Genomic DNA, 18,186 nt, shown 5'->3' on the forward strand with positions numbered 1-18,186 from the left:
ACTGGGGGCTAGAGAGATAGCTGTGAGGTTAAGAGCACTAGCTGCTTGCTCTTCCAGAGGAAGAGCTGGGGTTGATTCCCAGCACACACATGGGCTCATAACTATCTATAACTTCAGTTCTAGGGCATACAATGCACCCTTTTCTGGTTTCTGTGGGCACCAGGCACACATGCTACACAGACAAACATGTAGGTAAGTCACTCATGCACACATAAAAATTTTCTTTTAATTTTTTATTAAATTAAAAATATTCAGACCACTTACTTTCTAAATCACAGTAATTTGAATGAGAACAGGTCTTTTTTACATACCTGACATATTTTCTCTTTTCCGGCGTTGCAGTAGCACTGCCCTCTCTTTATCCAAACTCCTATATTAAAACATTAACAAGTTACTCATCAAACTTCCATAAGCTTAAATATAAAGATAATTTACATGTGATGAATTTCATAATCTTTCTTATGTTCTTAGTGAATATAAAGTATATGTAGCATCCTTTGCCTGATAAATTATATATTTATACACACACACACACACACACACACACACACACACACACAGAGGAACAGTAGATACCAGTTAAGTTAATCCATTTCTTTCCATTAAGAAAATATTTACCTAGGAAGTGAGTACATTTTTCAAAAATGAATTTATAGCAAAGAAAATCTTAAAATAAATCCACATTAGCAACTATAATTAAAAATCACAATTTTTAAAGTAAATGTATGATAGTAAGTTAGTATGCCATAAATTATTTCCATGATTTATTTATTTATATTGTTTATTTTTAGATAGGGTCTCACTAAGTAGTCCAAATTGCTTCAAACTCTGACTTAGCTGCTCTGTTCTGGGATTACAGTTGTAAGCCACCAGATGCATTTCCACTCTTAATAAGTACGTACTTACATATTTTTTGAGGGTAGACTCTAATTGAGAGACCTGTGATGCCTCTGCCTACTAAAATTAAAGATTTACTACCATGTATGCTCTTGCTTTCCAAGTGCTGGTATTAAAAGCATGTGATTCCTTCTAAATAATGGCTTCCACTGTTAATAAGGATTTCCAAGCATGATGGGAGGCAGAGCTAGGAGATCTCTGTGAATCTGAAGCCAGCCTGGTCTATATAAAGAAGTTCCAGACAGTCAAGCCACACAGTGAGACTCTATTTCAAGGAGGGGAGGGGAAGGAAGGAATGGGAAGAAAGAAGAAAGAAAGAAAGAAAGAAAGAAAGAAAGAAAGAAAGAAAGAAAGAAAGAAAGAAAGAAAGAAAGAAAGAAAGAAAGAAAGAAAGAAAGGAAGGAAGGAAGGAAGGAAGGAAGGAAGGAAGGAAGGAAGGAAGGAAGGAAGGAAGGAAGGAAGGAAGGAAGGAAGAAATTAACAAAGGAATGAAAGAAGAGAAAGAAAAAGAAAGAATGAAAGAAGAAAAGAAAGAAGCTAATTTTCTATTGTGTAGAGAAACCAAATATACTAGATTATCCTTATAGGACTTAGAGTGGCTCCAGACTAGAATGTTTATGAGGCCAGCACAGGACATGCATTACTATCACTAGGACCTGTGGCTAGGCTATCAGGAAAGCATGGCAGTAAGATGCTCTCAGCTCAATGCCCTTTTAATTCACGGCTTTAAGTTAGTTTTAATTAATTCTTCTAGAATTCATCTACAGACACTGCTATATCAAAATCTCCTTGTTGGGTTAGCCAAGGTCGAACACAGCTGTAATTCTAGCCCTTGGGAACTGGAGCAAAAGAGTCTGAGTTTCAAGTAGGCTTGGGCTGTGTAAGGAGTCAGGGCTGACCTGTATATGCTGCTGATACCCTACGTCAGAAAAACAAAAAAATAACTAGGTAAAACTGTCTATCAAAAGACTAACAGGCACCATAGAGTCAAAAACTTTATTTACCATAAGAAATTTCAAATAAAACAATGGTGAAGTTAATATTTAAGTTAGCATTTAAGTACTAATTAAATTGACTAACTCCAAGCCTGTCAATTCTATTGAGAGAACTGAGAAAACAGGCTTGTTCATCCACTATTGATCGCACTCACATCTACACCACTTCATTCTGGAGGGGATTCAGCAACATACAGCAAGCTTTTAGATGAACATTATTCCAAAAGACTAGAAACATATGGTCACCAAAAAGACTAGAAGAAAAAATCATGGTGCATAAAAAGTCCTTGAAGAGAGAAGTTAATCTCCATCCTACTATGAAGTGCTCTTCAGCATGTTTAAGAGAAGAACAGAAGCCGGGCGGTGGTGGCACACGCCTGTAATCCCAGCACTCTGGGAGACAGAGGCAGGTAGATTTCTGAGTTCGAGGCCAGCCTGGTCTACTGAGTGAGTTCCAGGACAGCCAGGGCTATACAGAGAAACCCTGTCTCGGGAAAAAAAAAAAAAAAAAAAAACAAATCAAAAAAAAAAAATCCAAAAAAAAAAGAGAAGAACAGAAATGTGGCAAGTACTCTGTATCTAAGATTTCTGCTTCCCTAAGTAGGAAGAGAACCTACACAGGCCTGTGTCTGTGTGCAAGAAGCAATGGAAGGAAAACTCAAGTCTGAAAGGGTCTGCAGTAAAAAGGATAAGGCAGAATTTACACTTACTTGAATACTCCTTGTTATAATATTTGACTTATTAGGACAATTATTTCTTACAATAAGCTGTGTAACTGCAAAAGTTAAATGTTTAAAAAGTAATCTTGCCGGGAAGTGGTGGTGCACGCCTGTAATCCTAGCACTCTGGGAGGCAGAGGCAGGCGGATTTCTGAGTTTGAGGCCAGCCTGGTCTACAGAGTGAGTTCCAGGATAGCCAGGGCTATACAGAGAAACCCTGTCTAGTAAAAACCAAAATCCCCCCATCCCCCAAAAAAGAAATGAAAAGTGAGACTAATAGTGCAAATGAAACTAATACTCTAAGCCACCTAAGTGTGTCTTTAGTTGGTATCATAACTACATAGTGACATTCTTTTCAAGGGACTTTAAATACAATAAATTGATTATTCCCAATATTTTATTGATTATTTGGGAATTTCATACAAAGCAACCTAGTTACACAGGCTGTCCATTCCTCCCAGATTTACCTTCCCACCCTTGTGCCTTCCCCACAAAAGAGAAAAAAAAATACAAGTCAAAGTTGTTTTGCCCAATGGAGCATAATCCGACTCCCATTGACCAGCCCCTTAAAGATAACTGAGTTCTTCCCTACACCACTGTCACCAGAAGACATCAACTGTGAAGAACCACACCTAAGCATCTTTATCACAAGTTTCAAGTATTTTAAAGGCTTCCTGTCTAGACAGTTTCCCTTTTCTTGGGGATGGAAAGAGGCTGTCACAGAAGCCATCAATTTCTCTCACTCTCAATTATGAGTTTGCAGTCATCATTATACCACTGCAAAGGAAGCTTCCCTGCCTAAAACAGCCAATGGCAGCAAGGATCATGGACTTCTACATGGTTTCCAGAGCAGCATGGACCATAGCCATCCTCACAGCATCTGTGGTCCCCAGGGGCATCACTAACCATAGCACGGATCACAGACACTAGATACCAACATGGCCCCAGCAGCATATAAGCTGATATCCCTTGGTGGTACAGTTTACAAAGGGCAAACTTCTAAATTGCTTTACATAATTATATTAATGTGCTAGTGTTGTAGTCACTATATATTATTCTATGTAATTAATTGAGTAATTGTGACATTCTAATTAATGATTATCATCTTGTTGAGAATTTGAGTAAAAAAATATACATCCATATGTACTATAAAAATATGAAGATGTAAAATAAAATTTTATATTCTTAATTTGAACTGCAATTGTAAGTATAAATTCATGTTTTATATTTTGCTTTTTTGTTTTTCAAAATAGCATTTTTTTCTGTATAGCTGTGGCAATCTTAGATCTTGGTCTGTAAACTCAAAAGATCTGCCTGCCTCTGTCTCCGGAGTACTGGGACTAAAGGTATGTACCACTATGCCCAGCCTGCATATATTTTATCTTAAAAGCACACACACACACACACACACACACACACACACACACACACACACACACAAAGTTGTTGGTAATTACTGAACCAGGAGCAAAATGTGAGTTCTTTCTACTATTTTACTTTAGAAGGAGGTGTGTCTTTGTTCTATTGTTTCAGTGTGTGCATACATTCATTTGCCAGCACAAAGGTACACATGTGTGTAGAGGTCAGAAAACAATCTCCAGTATTGAAACTTTCTCATTTGCCTGCACCTCAACAGTTAACCTAGACAAACCTGGCCAGTGAGCACCAGGGATCCTCCTGTTTCTGCCTCCCCTGAGTTGGGTTAAAAGTCATGTGACAATGTACATATTTTTAATATGTAGATCAAACGTTTTACCAAGTAAGCCATTCCCACACCTTATTTGATTGGGTTTTAAATGTCTATAATAAAAAGACTTGTCGATGATGGTGTTGTTTGAGACAGGGATCTTCATGTAGTCTAGGCTGACCTCAAACAAATGTGTGCAGTCAAGCTGGACCTTCAATCCAGATCCTTCTTTGTCCACCTCTCAGGTGTGTGGTCCTCCTCGCCAGGCTTCATAATAATGACTTTAAAAACAAAACGGGCAATGGCCTATTTGGTTGGTGCTCACTCTCGTCCTTGAGAGTACCTCAATTAATTATGAAATAAGTTGTCTGTTTTCTACACTGCACTCCACCATCTTAGCTGAATTCATTTGACAGAAAACACAAGAGTAGGAAACCAGGAGTGGGACAAGACCCCAGGAACATCTAGTTTGCTGCCCTGTACAATCTTTTATATTTGCCATGGTAAAGCTGTAATCTCCTCCCTTGAGTTGAGACCACGGAATCTCCTCCAATTTCTTTTCCTCTCACAACTTTTATGTATGCACTTCTGAATCTAAGTCTATTTTCTGGATAGACTTAGATCTATCCAAAGTCTTGCTCCACACACACTTCTGTCTCTTGCTTCATTCATATTTACCTAACTCAGATTCATTTTTTGTTTTGTTTTGTTTTTTGAGGTAGTATGTGGAGAGCTACGTATCCTGTTTTCTGCCATGAATAGAGACTTTGCTGTGACTATAAGCTTTAATATACTGTGGCAAGGATGAGTGGCTTTCTTCTTGTAATTCCTACTGATCTCTTCAAGAAGCAGATTCATATGTAAAAGAAACATTGTACCTTTACTATGTGCTTTAAAAAATGTATAAATGTATGTGCTCGCTCACACACACACACACACCACATACATATATGGGGGAAAGGGGTTGAATCTACATACTACAAACAGACCCACCAAACCATGCATGTAACTAAGGGTTATATAGTAATTCCTTTTGTGGGGACAGAAGAGAAACACTGGGGATTAGACTCAGCGCCTCGCCCATGCTAGTCAAGCATTCCATCACCATAAAGTTACATTTCCCAAGCCCTGTTCTGGGGACCTCAGGCTTAAACTCAGGGCCTTGAGTATGGATACTGGACAAGTACTTTGCCACCTTCCTCCAGGCCATCTTTTTTCTTTTTTGAGGCAGGGTCTCACTAAGTCACCTTGAATGGACTCGAACCTACTGTTTTACCAAACCGTGAGCTTTTCAGTACTCCTGCCTCAGCAGCCCAAATGGCCTGTGCTGCAGACCTGCTCAGTCATACCAAATTCTAATGATGTTGCCAAAACATACCAAACGCTTAGAAGATGAAAAAAATTTCAATGAGCTAACTGAAAGTCTTGTCAGGTGTAATAACTTACCTGGGCTGACAACGTTCACATAGGTATGTATCAGGAATATGCTGCCTGTCAATCCCCATGCAGTCAATATGTTGCCAAACACTTAAAAAGATAAAACAAAACATAACAAAAAGAGCAGAAAGCATTGAAACCATTAACTATGACTTAATATTCTATCGAATTATCACTTAAGAAATATCTACTTCAAGCTTAGCACACACTAAATGTTTTTGCGATGCAAAAACAGGGCAACTACAAAATGCATAAACTAAATTCCTAAAGCAAATGCAATTTAATACGCAAAAGGTAATTAAAAACCTGAAGATGTCCATACTAAAGCCCTTACATAATAATCAGCCTGACAGCTGGGCGGTGGTGGCGCACGCCTTTAATCCCAGCACTTGGGAGGCAGAGACAGGTGAGAGATTTCTGAGTTTGGGGCCAGCCTGGTCTACAGAGTGAGCTCCAGGACAGCCAGGGCTACACAGAGAAACCCTGTCTCGAAAAAACAAAACAAAACAAAAAAAACAAAAAACAAAAAACAAACAAAAACAAAACAACCAATCAGCCTGACAACAATCTGGGAAAACAGGAATAAAATGTGTCCTTGAAACAATTTACCATTTATCAGCTATGAAAAAATGAGCAAAATGGGGTCGATATACACAAAGAGGACTGTGCCTTTTGTGAACTCAGGGAAAAGGAACATTTAAAGTTAACACAATTTTGGTGGCATACAGTATTAACAGGAGGCTAAGGAAACAAAAAGAATAACAAAGACATTTCATATTTAAAAAGAATAGAACTATAGCATTTCCAAAGGCATCAAGGAATCAAATAGATATTCCACTGGAAAGGAATTCAATTTAACTATTTTGAATAAAATATATGGACATGCTAAGCAGTGGTGGCACACACCTTTAATCCCAGCACTTGGGAGGCAGAGGCAGGTGGATTTCTGAGTTCAAGGCCAGCCTGATCTACAGACTGAGTTCCAGGACAGTCCAGGCTATACAGAGAAACCCTGTCTCGAAAAACCATTTGTATATATATATATATATATATATATATAATATATATATACACATACATACATACACACACATATATATAAACAAGCATGAGGTAAACTTCCTAGTATGTTGTTATTGACAAAATTCAAGTGCCTGAAACTGTATTTGAAAATGTTTAACCTCAAAATTGAAATCTTAAAAAGAAAAAGGAATAGCACTACTGATTTCTTATATATAATCATCTTCTACTTTAAAAATTACATTTATGTATTATGAGTGTCTGAACATGCACATGCCACAGCCAAGTGTGAACGTCAGAGAACAGTTTCTGAAGTTGGTTCTCTCTCTGCATGTGGGTCCTAGAGAACAAACTCAGCTTGCTGGTCTGAGCAGCCACCAAGGGAGTCATCACCCAGCCCTACAGTGTCACTTCTAATATAAACGTACTAAACTAAATGGTATTGTTACTCTTTACTTCTCAACTAAGATTCCTCAAGAAGGTTTAAATAACAAATTATGTTAAATTTATGAGGTTATTATGTTATACAGGAAATAGAAGCAAAGCCAGAATATAAAAGAGCAGTGTTTTAGATGTCAGAAGTCAAAACAGTGATTGTGGGAAATATGGACACGGAAAAAATACGAAGAAGCAATGTAAACAAAGGAAAATAAAGATTACAGCAGTCCTCAGAGAACAAAATAGGCTGAATAAAAATAAATAAATAAATGGAGGTAGGGTGATAGACCCAGACAGATAGTAAGTCATAGTAAGAGAGTCACTTCAAGACAAATACCTAAAATAATCCAAAAACTGTACCTTCTGGAGTGTATAGGTAGTTATAAAAATAAACAACACAACAAAAAACCCTAAGGATATCTGCATGAATGTCAAATAGTGATAACCATTATATGTCAATATGAGTAATTAGACCAAAAGAAACACCACACCTTAGATTATGCTTTCAATAAAAATATTGTTACATAGAAATGTATCACATTAAGAGATCTTTTATATAAGTGACTACAATAAGAATGGATATTTTCTAATATATAGCAGAGAATACATCTCCAAAGTCATTTAGTTTTGTAAATTTGCCTCCTCAATAAATTTACCACTCATTACTTATAATAAATATCACAGGTAATGAGAATGTGTTTCTAAATTTTAAAGGTACCACCACAGCATGTTATTACTAAAATAAAATTATTTACAATCTTCTAAGAAAACCAAATTTCACATTCTAAATTAATTTCCTACTTATTAACAGAGATAAATAAACTTTCTGAAATACACATTTCTATCAATGACACTTAGAGGCTAATCATTTAATCTAATTTTTGGAACAATTTACAAACAAAAAATTTGCAGTTGGCTCTCAGTAGCAGTTTAACTCACTTTCAAATATGAATTTATAAGGCCATGCTACATCAAATCAGATCATGAGGCTATGCCCTAAGGACCAGGAAATTCTGTGAAGCCTTAAGACTTTCTTGCCTTCTACCCAGCCATCCTATTCAGGGAATGAACTTAGTAACTTTAAAGCTCAAATCCTATTGTTCTATCTGCATTCTCACAAAGCCTCTCCCACAAAGAGAGAGAGAGTGTGTGTGTGTGTGTGTCTGTGTGTGTGTGTGTGGGGGGGGCAGACAGACAGAGAGACAGAGAAGCAAGCAGAGGGAAGAAAGAAAGAGGGAAGGAAGGAAAGAAACCCCACTTCCTGTCTCAATCACTTTCTCTAAAGAAGGAGGCCATGCTTGGTGGCTGAACTAGGGTTGGGGGAGGGGAGACTGGCTCTGGTTCAAGAAGACTCCAGAGTGCTGCAAGGTTCAAGCCAAAGTTTGTGAGAAAATAAGATCAAATATCGATTAGGATCCTATAGTATAGTTCAAAACTAATTATTGCTTAATTCATAACAGGGATTTCTTTTTTCCCCCTGGGGTTTCTAATAAACTATAAAGCAACTTCTTATTTTTTTAAAGATTTATTTATATTGTGTGTGTGTGTGTGTGTGTGTGTGTGTGTGAGAGAGAGAGAGAGAGAGAGAGAGAGAGAGAGAGAGAGAGAGAGAGAGAGAGAGAAATGGAAGCCAGACCCCCTGGAGCTGGAATTGCACATGGTTTTCAACTGCCCCATGTGGGTGCTAGGAATTGAACTTGGGTTCTTTCCAAGATTAGTTACAGCTGATACATCTCTCTAGCACTAAAATAGCTTCTTTTAAAAAAGGGAGGTTTTTTTTTAACTAGGAAAATAAGTTGCATCTGCATAGAGGCAGACATCCTACTTAAAAAAGGAATTAATTCCTTCAAAAGTGACCTAAGTAGCATTTCCAAATTAACAACCAAAGGTTAAAAGCATTTAAGAAGTGTGAACTAAAGGTGTGAAATACTTACCTGCATTTGTCACAACAGATCATGTATCCGTCATCATGTGTAAAACCACATATGCACCTGGTTACATCAGTACCGTAACTTCCATCTTCAGATGTGCTGATTGTAGTAGCACTGGAAGTTTCATCAAAATTAGGAGTGGTGAATATGCCTACTTCGTTTTTGCTAATGAGGCCTGATGGAGGAGGGGATGCCGGAGGTGTTGGAGGGGGACGAGCACCATAATTATGGTCCTAAATAAAAGAACAAAAAACAGCACAACATACACATTTCAATGACATAAACTAGGCAAATAAAATTTCAATACTTAATGACATAAACTCGGTCCATTTCTTCCTTAATACAGTTAAATAATGACATAAGACTAATAATTAAATCACAGTGGTAAGTTAATGTCACTGTCTAGTAGATGAAAGTCACCTTCACATCAAATGACATTTCCTCTCCCCACCCCCACCCCCACAGCAGAAACTACATTTCCAGTCCTGTGTTCAGTTCCACTTTCAAGAAGAGAACAAGTCTATGATGTGAGAATAAGGGTAAAAAACCCAAACTCCCACCAAGTGGTGGTGGCGCACACCTGTAATCCCAGCACCCTGGGAGGCAGAGGCAGGTGGATTTCTGAGTCCGAGGCCATCCTGGTCTACAGAGGACAGCCAGGGCTATACAAAGAAACCCTGTCTCGAAAAAAAAACAAAAAAAAACCCCAAACTCCCCAGGAATAGAAAAGCTAAAGACTAGCAGGACCTGGGCTAAAGAGATGGTTCAGCAGGCAAAGGTGCTTGCCACAGAGCCAGAACCAGAACCAGAGTTCAACACTTGGACCTGTGTGACCAAAGGAGAGGACCCACAGTACAAACCCTATTCTCCCAGACAAATGTAGTTAAGTAGAAAAATATTACTGTAAAATATATAATACTTGATTTTACATTCCTGGTAATTTTTATTCTCATCTAAATAATCTCTCATAACTCTACTTTCCTAGTAATCACAAATGTATCCACCAGTCCTGCAACTCTTTGAATCAAAATATACAGGATCCTCAATAAGAAATAAATTAAGAGAATTAAGTTTTTATCCTCTCAGCTGTAAAACAGGAATGAAAAGTTCCTTTCAAGAGTTTGTTTTAAAGATTAAATGATCTATTATATAATATATGTGCATATTATATATATATCACATATATGTATGTTAAATCCATATATTCAACATGAAGCGATATATAACGATAAGCTGGACCCAACTGGAGCAGTTGGGAGGGAACACATGCTGCTCTTCCAGAGCACCTACTTACACTCTCAGCACCACAGCAGGCTGCTCAGACCTACTGTAACTCCAGCGATGACAAACCAAATGCCTCCTTAAGCATTTATACTCTACATACCCACATGCAGACACACACCATAATTAAAAATAATAAAAAATAGCCAAGTGTGTGCCTTTCCAGCATTGGGGAAGCAAAGGCAGGCAGATCTCTTGAGTTTGAGGTTATCCTGGTCTACACAGATAGTTCTAGGGCTATACAAAGACCCTGTCTCAAAAAACAAAAACAAAAAAGGATAAAAATAAACTTTTAGAAAAATTAACTACATAATTTACTAATTACTATATAATTTAGAATTAATAGTAAATAGTACAATGTAACCTTATCCAGTCTTTTGGTTGAGGTTAAAAAATACCAACATAAATTTAAAAAAATAACTAAAGACTTTCACAGAATTTTATTCCCTTAACAGCATTGTTAGGTTAAAATACAAACATTAATTACACAGAAAATATGAACCAGTTATGCTTTTTAAGTACTAAGCACAATGCCACACATATCTACTTTCAACTTTCAGCTTTATAGACGTTCAATCTGTATCCAAATACAGATATTTGATACTTACCGCATAGGGCAAACCAATATAACTGTGTGAGTGATGGGAGCTGCTGGTGTATAATTGGTGGGGATAACTGTTGGATTTCTCAACTACCACAGGGCTAGCTTCTACGGATTCTGGTCTAGGGGAAAGAAGTTCCATTAATTAGAATTCCGTTCAGTTTTCTGGTTTAAACTATTAAAATTATTTAATTACTTAATCTATTAAAATTGGTCAAGTGCTTATACTAAAATATTGTCAAAACAAATACAATGTTTATTTACAGTATGTGCACAGCTTGTGAGTAGATTCATCCTATGCAGACTGTGTCTTAACCAAAGTTTTACTTAATAAGATAAATATCCTAATGCCAAGTTCGATTCCAGTTCCCTGTCATTCAGAAAGTGTCTCGTGCTGGGGATGCCGGTGCATATGCCGTAATCCCAGCACTGTGGAAAGCTGAGGTAGGGATCCAGTTCAGTACCAGCATGGGCTACAAGTAGAATACTGCTCAATGAAACAAAGAAACAAACCTCAAAAGTATTAGAAACCAAGTTTTATGCCGTCTACCCAGTGTCATTAAGAAGCATGCAAAGGGGTGACCAGAGTGACAGAAATGGTTTTAAGTAAAACAAAAGACAGAGTCTATAGAGACCTGGCTTGAATGTTAAGTATGCATTTCAATGGTCAAAATAATGTGTTGAATGTGATGAGGCAGAACACACTCTGGAAAATGTCAGTAAGTTAAGAATAGGGACCCTACACTGAACCAGATTTATACCTGAAAAATACAAGCAGCTGTGTGTAATCAGTAGCATTTAGGTCTGGCCTACTAAGAGTTAAGTGATGGTTATGAACCAACTACTAATAGTGCTGAGAGTAGCAATCCCCAAACTGTTGCAGCTTTGAAAGCTCCTTGCCCTAGCATTTTACCTGTAACATTTTCCCAATTTCTTTATTCATACTGACACCCCCCTCAATCCTGCCCAATTTTATCTAATGGCTATTGATCAGTATAATGATAGATCAACAGCCAAGGTCAATTCACTCCTTTTCAAATCCAGAAGACAATCTGTTTCTGTACCTTTATTTCAATCTTTATCCTACTTCCTAATTCCCTAATTGGTCCTGAGACCAGCAGGATAAAAACAACTTTCACAGTTAATAATTTCTTAGCCTACCTTCACACAAGCTCAAGTTAGTACCAAATGGATGATGTCATAAGACCCTGTGTGCCAGAATGAGCAGAAAGAGGCACAAAATGAGATTGCTGAGTCATGCTATAGATTACAATCTCCAATAGGTTCAGGGTACTCTGAAAACTAGTATCTGTTAAATTTGTTTCATAGTTTCAAAAATTAGAACATGTTCATGTGTGAAATTTAAATACAAAAGTACTTATAAATGCAAAATATTATATTTTCCTCTACTACCATGTCAACAATTACTCCATGTATCCCTTTCTAATTTTATGTTATAAATACATCAATACATTTTAAAAACTAAGATTATACACACACACACACACACACACACACACACACACACACACACACACACCTTACTCTTATAATGATTACTTATTTGCCTCCGGTTTCTTTTCAATAATTTATTTTATTTTGTGCATTGGTACTTCGCTTTCATATAGGCTGGTGTGAGGGTGTTGGATGGATTCCTTGGAACTGGAGTTACTGACAGCTGTGAGCCACCATGTGGATACTGGGACTTGAATTCAGGTCATCTGGAAGAATCCAGGGCTCTTACCCACTGAGCCATCTTTTCCTACCTCTTGCCTCAGGTTTTTGACTATTAAGATGACAGGAGTGGCCCACCCACCATGCTTGCCTCCTTCTTTTGTGGGGGTGGGTAATAATCCCAGGGGGAGCTAAGCCTCACCTTGAACTCCTAATCCTGCCTCCGCTTCCCAAATACTAACATTACAGACAGAGTAATCTCATCATGTACGCCATCATGTCTGCCTAACTTGGAAAAAAAAAGTTGAACTTCAGCAATGATCTACAATACCATCATTAAAGCTATATGAAAGAAGTGTGGCTAAAGTGTGTAATCAGATTACACTGCTACTCAACTATATGGGTAAAACTGTTAATTTGGAGTAGCTAATGAAATAAAATCAAGTTTTCATATAAATTTAGATGAGTTCAAGTATGTGAAACAACCAAAGACTTCAGAATGCCACAATTCAAATACAGCTGCAATAATGACAAGAAAGAAAGGCCAGGGAAGAAAGCAGAAGGGTTTAAGCAGATCTCTGGGCTGAATATTTTTACTTACAAGTGATTTTTAAAATAACTTTAAATTTACTTATTTACTGTGTATATGTGTGATACACATTTGATAACATGGTGCACACACAGAAATCAGAGAACACCTTTTGGAAGCCAGCTCTCTCCTTCCATCATGTAGATTCTAAGAATCCAGCTAAGACCATCACACTTGGAGCAAGCACTGTTACAATAAGTCATCTTGATGGCTCACAAAAAGCAACTTTGAAAACAAGGAAACATGTTATAAAAATATTGGATAACATTTATTCCTTTAAAATGTTTATTATTATTGTGTGTGTAATGTGTATGTGTGCTATACAAGTTGTTCATGGGTCACAGCACATACAGAGGTTAGATTTTTAGTTCTCTTCTTCCTCTCTGGGGTTTGAGGACAGAACTCAGGTTATTGGGCTTAAACAGAAAGTGCTTTTTTACTCCTGGTTGACAATTTTTTAATGGTTGTCTTTAACTATAATACAGCATTTAATTAAAATAAAAAGATCAGCCCTCATGAGGCCGAGGCAAGGGGATTGCCAAGTTTTAAAACACATCGTCCATCTCAGCAGTGCCAGTTTGAGGGATTTATCCTAAGGAAGCAACTTCCTCAGGAGAGAGCACTTCCTTCCACAGGCCACTGACTTAACATGTCTGTTATATCAGTATTCATGAAACTAGAAATCTTTTCAATGTTCAATAGGAAAAATATTAAATCTAAGAAGGCTTACTAAACTTGCATATGAATAATAGTTGAGTAAAAACTAATAGTAACAAACTGCTGTAATAATTTCCTGCTAAAATCTCTTAAAACATTACAAGCCTTTCATAACAGCAGGGCTAAGAAAAATAACAAAAACATCTTTTGTGTCTATAGCAGCTGCTGTTTTGTATACCTAATTTATATATCCACATGAATGCCTAGGCTATTAATGTATCATCAATAAATTGCATTAGGGTCAGTGAATTGAAATTTGTCAAGATTCACAATACGAGTACAATTCCACAAGTAGAGTAAGAACAGATCCTGAAAGCTGTCTCTGATCTCTACAGATGCATGGTGGCATTGGAGTTCAGACACATACACCAGCAAACAACAAATAAGTAAATGTACTAAAAAAAATTATTTAAACAAACTAACAGCAAAAAGGGATAGTAAAGTCACAGATCTTGGAGGGGAACGTATAACCACCACTTTACTAAAGCAGCATAATCCCTAACTATGTTCTAAATATTTGTTCTTTTTTTTTTTTTTTTGGTTTTTTGGATTTTTGATTTTTTAGAGACAGGGTTTCTCTGTTTAGCCCTGGCTGTCCTGGAACTCACTCTGTAGACCAGGCTGGCCTCGAACTCAGAAATCCGCCCACCTCTGCCTCCCAGAGTGCTGGGATTACAGGCGTGGGTGGCACCACCACCTGGCCTAAATATTTGTTCTTATACCACAGAAAAGTGCAGTCCTCACCCCCCAACCCCCGCCATCAATGAAACTTCCCTATACAATAGGCAGAGACCACTACAGAAAAACCCAAGCGATCCCATGCAGAGCTGTATAGCCCAGGTGCAATGGGCACATCTACAAAGCCTCCCCAGGTAAGGCTGAGGGACACTGAGGGAGAGGACATGGAGAGGCTGGAAGCCAGAGGGTCAGAAGCTACACCATGAAGTCTCACAAAGATTAATACTTAAACATGAGCTAAATGAGACAACAACATGCCGAAACTGATAGAGGGAAGACCAAAGGGCTTCAATCTCACACAAACAACTATTGGCAGCTAAGGATGCTGAGAGCAGTTGAAATAGTCTTCCCTAAGAAAGAGCACATCAAGTGATTGATCATTCAATAGCAAAAGGTCAGCCCTGAAAATATATATACAAGTACCATTATATACATTGAGTAGGTTCTATTTATGTACTTCACTTTCTCTCTCTCTCTCTCTCTCTCTCTCTCTCTCTCTCTCTCTCTCTCTCTCTCTCTAAGAACTATTAACAAAAAGAGGCCATGAATTCAAGCGAGCAAGAGATAGGTGGGTGGGCGTAGAGAGAGAAAATGGAAAGGACAAATGATTTATTTATTTTATCTCAAAAATTTAAAAAAAAATTTTTTTTAAGTATTCAATTTTTTCAACTTGAAGACGGGGAGAAAAGAATGCTTACTTCCAGGAGAATAGAGTTTGGTTCTCAACACCTACATCAGCTGGCTTAAAAGCACCTACAACTAGTTCCAGAGGGATCTGCTGCCCTCCTGTCTTGTGCAGGGCAGCTGCATTCATGACTACATAACCGTGCACACATGGCTTTTAAAATTCACACTAATAAAAAAAAGCCAGGCACAAAAAAATAAGCATTTCATGATTCTGCATATAAGAGGGACCTAGAATAGGCAGAGACAGAAACCAAATACAATGTACAAGGTGTTGGGAATAAATGAAGGGAAGAAAAATTAATATCTAATGAAGTTTTTGTTTAGATTAAGGAAAACATTTAGAAATTGGGGACAGCTCTTCAATATCCTGTATGGATTTAATGACACTTGAAACTGTACACCTAAAGGTATATTTTTTAAAAAATACACTTGTTTTTACAATAATAGAAAATAAAAGCAAAGGTGGAGAATTCTGCCATGTAACCAGGCAATATAGGGCTGCGGCTGCTAGTCAGTGACACAGGACACAAGTGAGGCCCTAGAGTCAGCCTCTATAGCCCACAGCATCCCCACTCCTTCCCTGAAATGAGAAGACTACGCAGTAGATTCAATGTGACAGTGGCACTGTTAAAAGAAAAAGTTCAATTGTATGTGTCAGAAAGCGAATACAAAGGAAAGTGTGCAAGGTTCCAAGAATCTGTATAGATCTACATTTGAAGAAGGGACCAAGGAATTATAGAAATGAAAAATAAAATGACATGAAGTCAAGGGTTAACACAGTTGGGCCAACAGGCTTACCTCTGACTCTTGGGACTAGGGCCTGAAGAAGGCGCACTGCTAGAGTCACTGTTAGAGAGTGTGGGAAGGCCAGTGTGCACCTGGCCCTACAGGAGTTTCAGGATGCAGTTTCCTTTCTCAGATGCCTTGGAGACTGAAAGTAAAGAACCACTGTCTTGGTCTAGAACTGGTGGCAATGGACTCCTGATAGAATGCTATCAAGGCTATCAGGAAGATTAGGCGCTGAATCCTAACAGTATGGACTGGGTATAGTGAGACAAGACCAGTCAGGGAAACAGTCTCTTTGTTCCTGGTGTTGTTCAGATCCTACCTAGGAGATATTTAAAGACCAGAGTCCCATCTCAGGTCTTTACTAATCTGTTCTAAGCGTTACAAAATCTCAAGTTCTAGCTCTAGGTATCATACTACATAAGAACTCTGGGTCTCAATTTTCACATCTGTAAAATGATGTCCTAAAAACATGGAAGGTTTTTGTGGTTTGCCTTAAATGTGCCCCATGGATATTTTATTTACATACATGTCTCTGCACCATGAGCATGCCTGGCACCTGAGGCTAGAAGAGATCCCCTGGAACTAGAGTTATTTGTAGTTGTAAGCTGTGAAATTGGTGAAGGTAATCAAGGTTAGGTACTCTGAAAGAACAGCCAGTGCTCTTAATTACTAAGCTATTTTTCAGCCCCAACATGATATTTAATAACAAAAAATATGAAAGCCTAGATCTCTTAAATTGGTGCAGAATTCCTCCCATTAAACTACATTATTCCCACCATTCCTATAAAAGTTACTAGCATGTTAATTATAATTATACCTAGTGATATAGACATTTAAGTAAGAATTAGTAATTTCAGTAAGTACTCTTAAGTTATTAAATAGTAATAGGCTTATCAGCAGATGTGAGTGCTGGAAACCAAACTCTGGTCCTCCAGATCAGCAAGCACTTGTTCCCACACCCTGCACTCAAGTTGGAAAACAGAAGAGAACCAGTTCCTAGAAGTTATCCTCTGAACTCTATACAAATGCCATGGCATGTGTGCATCCACACATTTGAACACCCAAAATAAATGAAAATGTAAGAAAAAAATTTAAAGAATCAAAAAACAGTTAAGTACTGATAGAAAGTGGATAAAATACACTGTAAACATTTTATTGTAGACAAATCATTTTAGTAGCTTTATTCCAACTCAGAATATCCAGGCACCAATAAATTAATGAATTCTGTCAGCAGGTGGCTCTAGTGACACTGAAATGTCATATACTTCGGGGCAGCGGTGGGGCACGCCTGTAATCCCAGCACTTGGGAGGCAGAGGCAGGTGGATTTCTGAGTTCGAAGCCGATTTGGTCTACAGAGTGAGTTCTAGGACAGCCAGGGCTATACAGAGAAACCCTGTCAGTAAAGCAAAGCAAGCAAACAAACAAAGCAAAAAACAAACAAAACAAAAACATAAACAAAAAAGAAATTTGAATCTCAAATTTGAAGAAAGTTTTATCTACCAAGATTTCAAACTTCTTTTTTGCAAATGAGGAAAACAACTTATAAAGTAATTCTTGGCTATAAGAGCTTCCATCTGTGTATTAGTGACTGAAAAAGGCATAAAGAACTTAGCTAACTTGGTTTAGTGTTCTTAGTCACATTATTCAGTTTTGACAGAATTACTGGACACAGGATGAGGAGTCTTCCTCCAGAGTAATTTTCTTTTTAAATAAAATTGATTTTTCTTATTTTTATTTCTGTATATATGTGTCTGTGAGTAGCTGTAAGCCGCTAGTGTAGGTACTGGGGACCAAACTTGGGTTCTAAGAAAGAACAGAGTGTGCTTTTTAACTGCTAAGCCATCTCTCCAGCCCAGTAATTCATTTTTAAATCACACATATCATCTTTTTTAACTGTTCATTAAAAAAAAGTTTTCTACATTTTTGTACAATTTTATCAGAAATATATTCTATGTAAATCTCCAATTCTATCATAAAATGTCCCT

General features: G+C 37.6%; 1 protein-coding gene across 5 annotated transcripts in view; it reads right to left on the reverse strand.

The window, feature by feature from the left end:
• Positions 1-18,186, reverse strand: part of Kmt2e (lysine methyltransferase 2E (inactive)) — a 70,683-nt gene that overhangs the window by 31,752 nt on the left and 20,745 nt on the right. For all 5 annotated transcript variants that reach the window (XM_052173061.1, XM_052173060.1, XM_052173062.1 and 2 more), the window contains 4 exons: positions 11,014-11,128; positions 9,128-9,357; positions 5,745-5,825; positions 312-370 (listed from right to left, as the gene is read on the reverse strand). In XM_052173061.1, the coding sequence (XP_052029021.1) occupies positions 312-370; positions 5,745-5,825; positions 9,128-9,357; positions 11,014-11,128 (485 nt within the window). The remainder of the gene's footprint in view (positions 1-311; positions 371-5,744; positions 5,826-9,127; positions 9,358-11,013; positions 11,129-18,186) is intronic.

The sequence above is a fragment of the Apodemus sylvaticus genome, chromosome 2, assembly GCF_947179515.1.
Source record: "Apodemus sylvaticus chromosome 2, mApoSyl1.1, whole genome shotgun sequence".
Classification (NCBI taxonomy): domain Eukaryota; kingdom Metazoa; phylum Chordata; class Mammalia; order Rodentia; family Muridae; genus Apodemus; species Apodemus sylvaticus.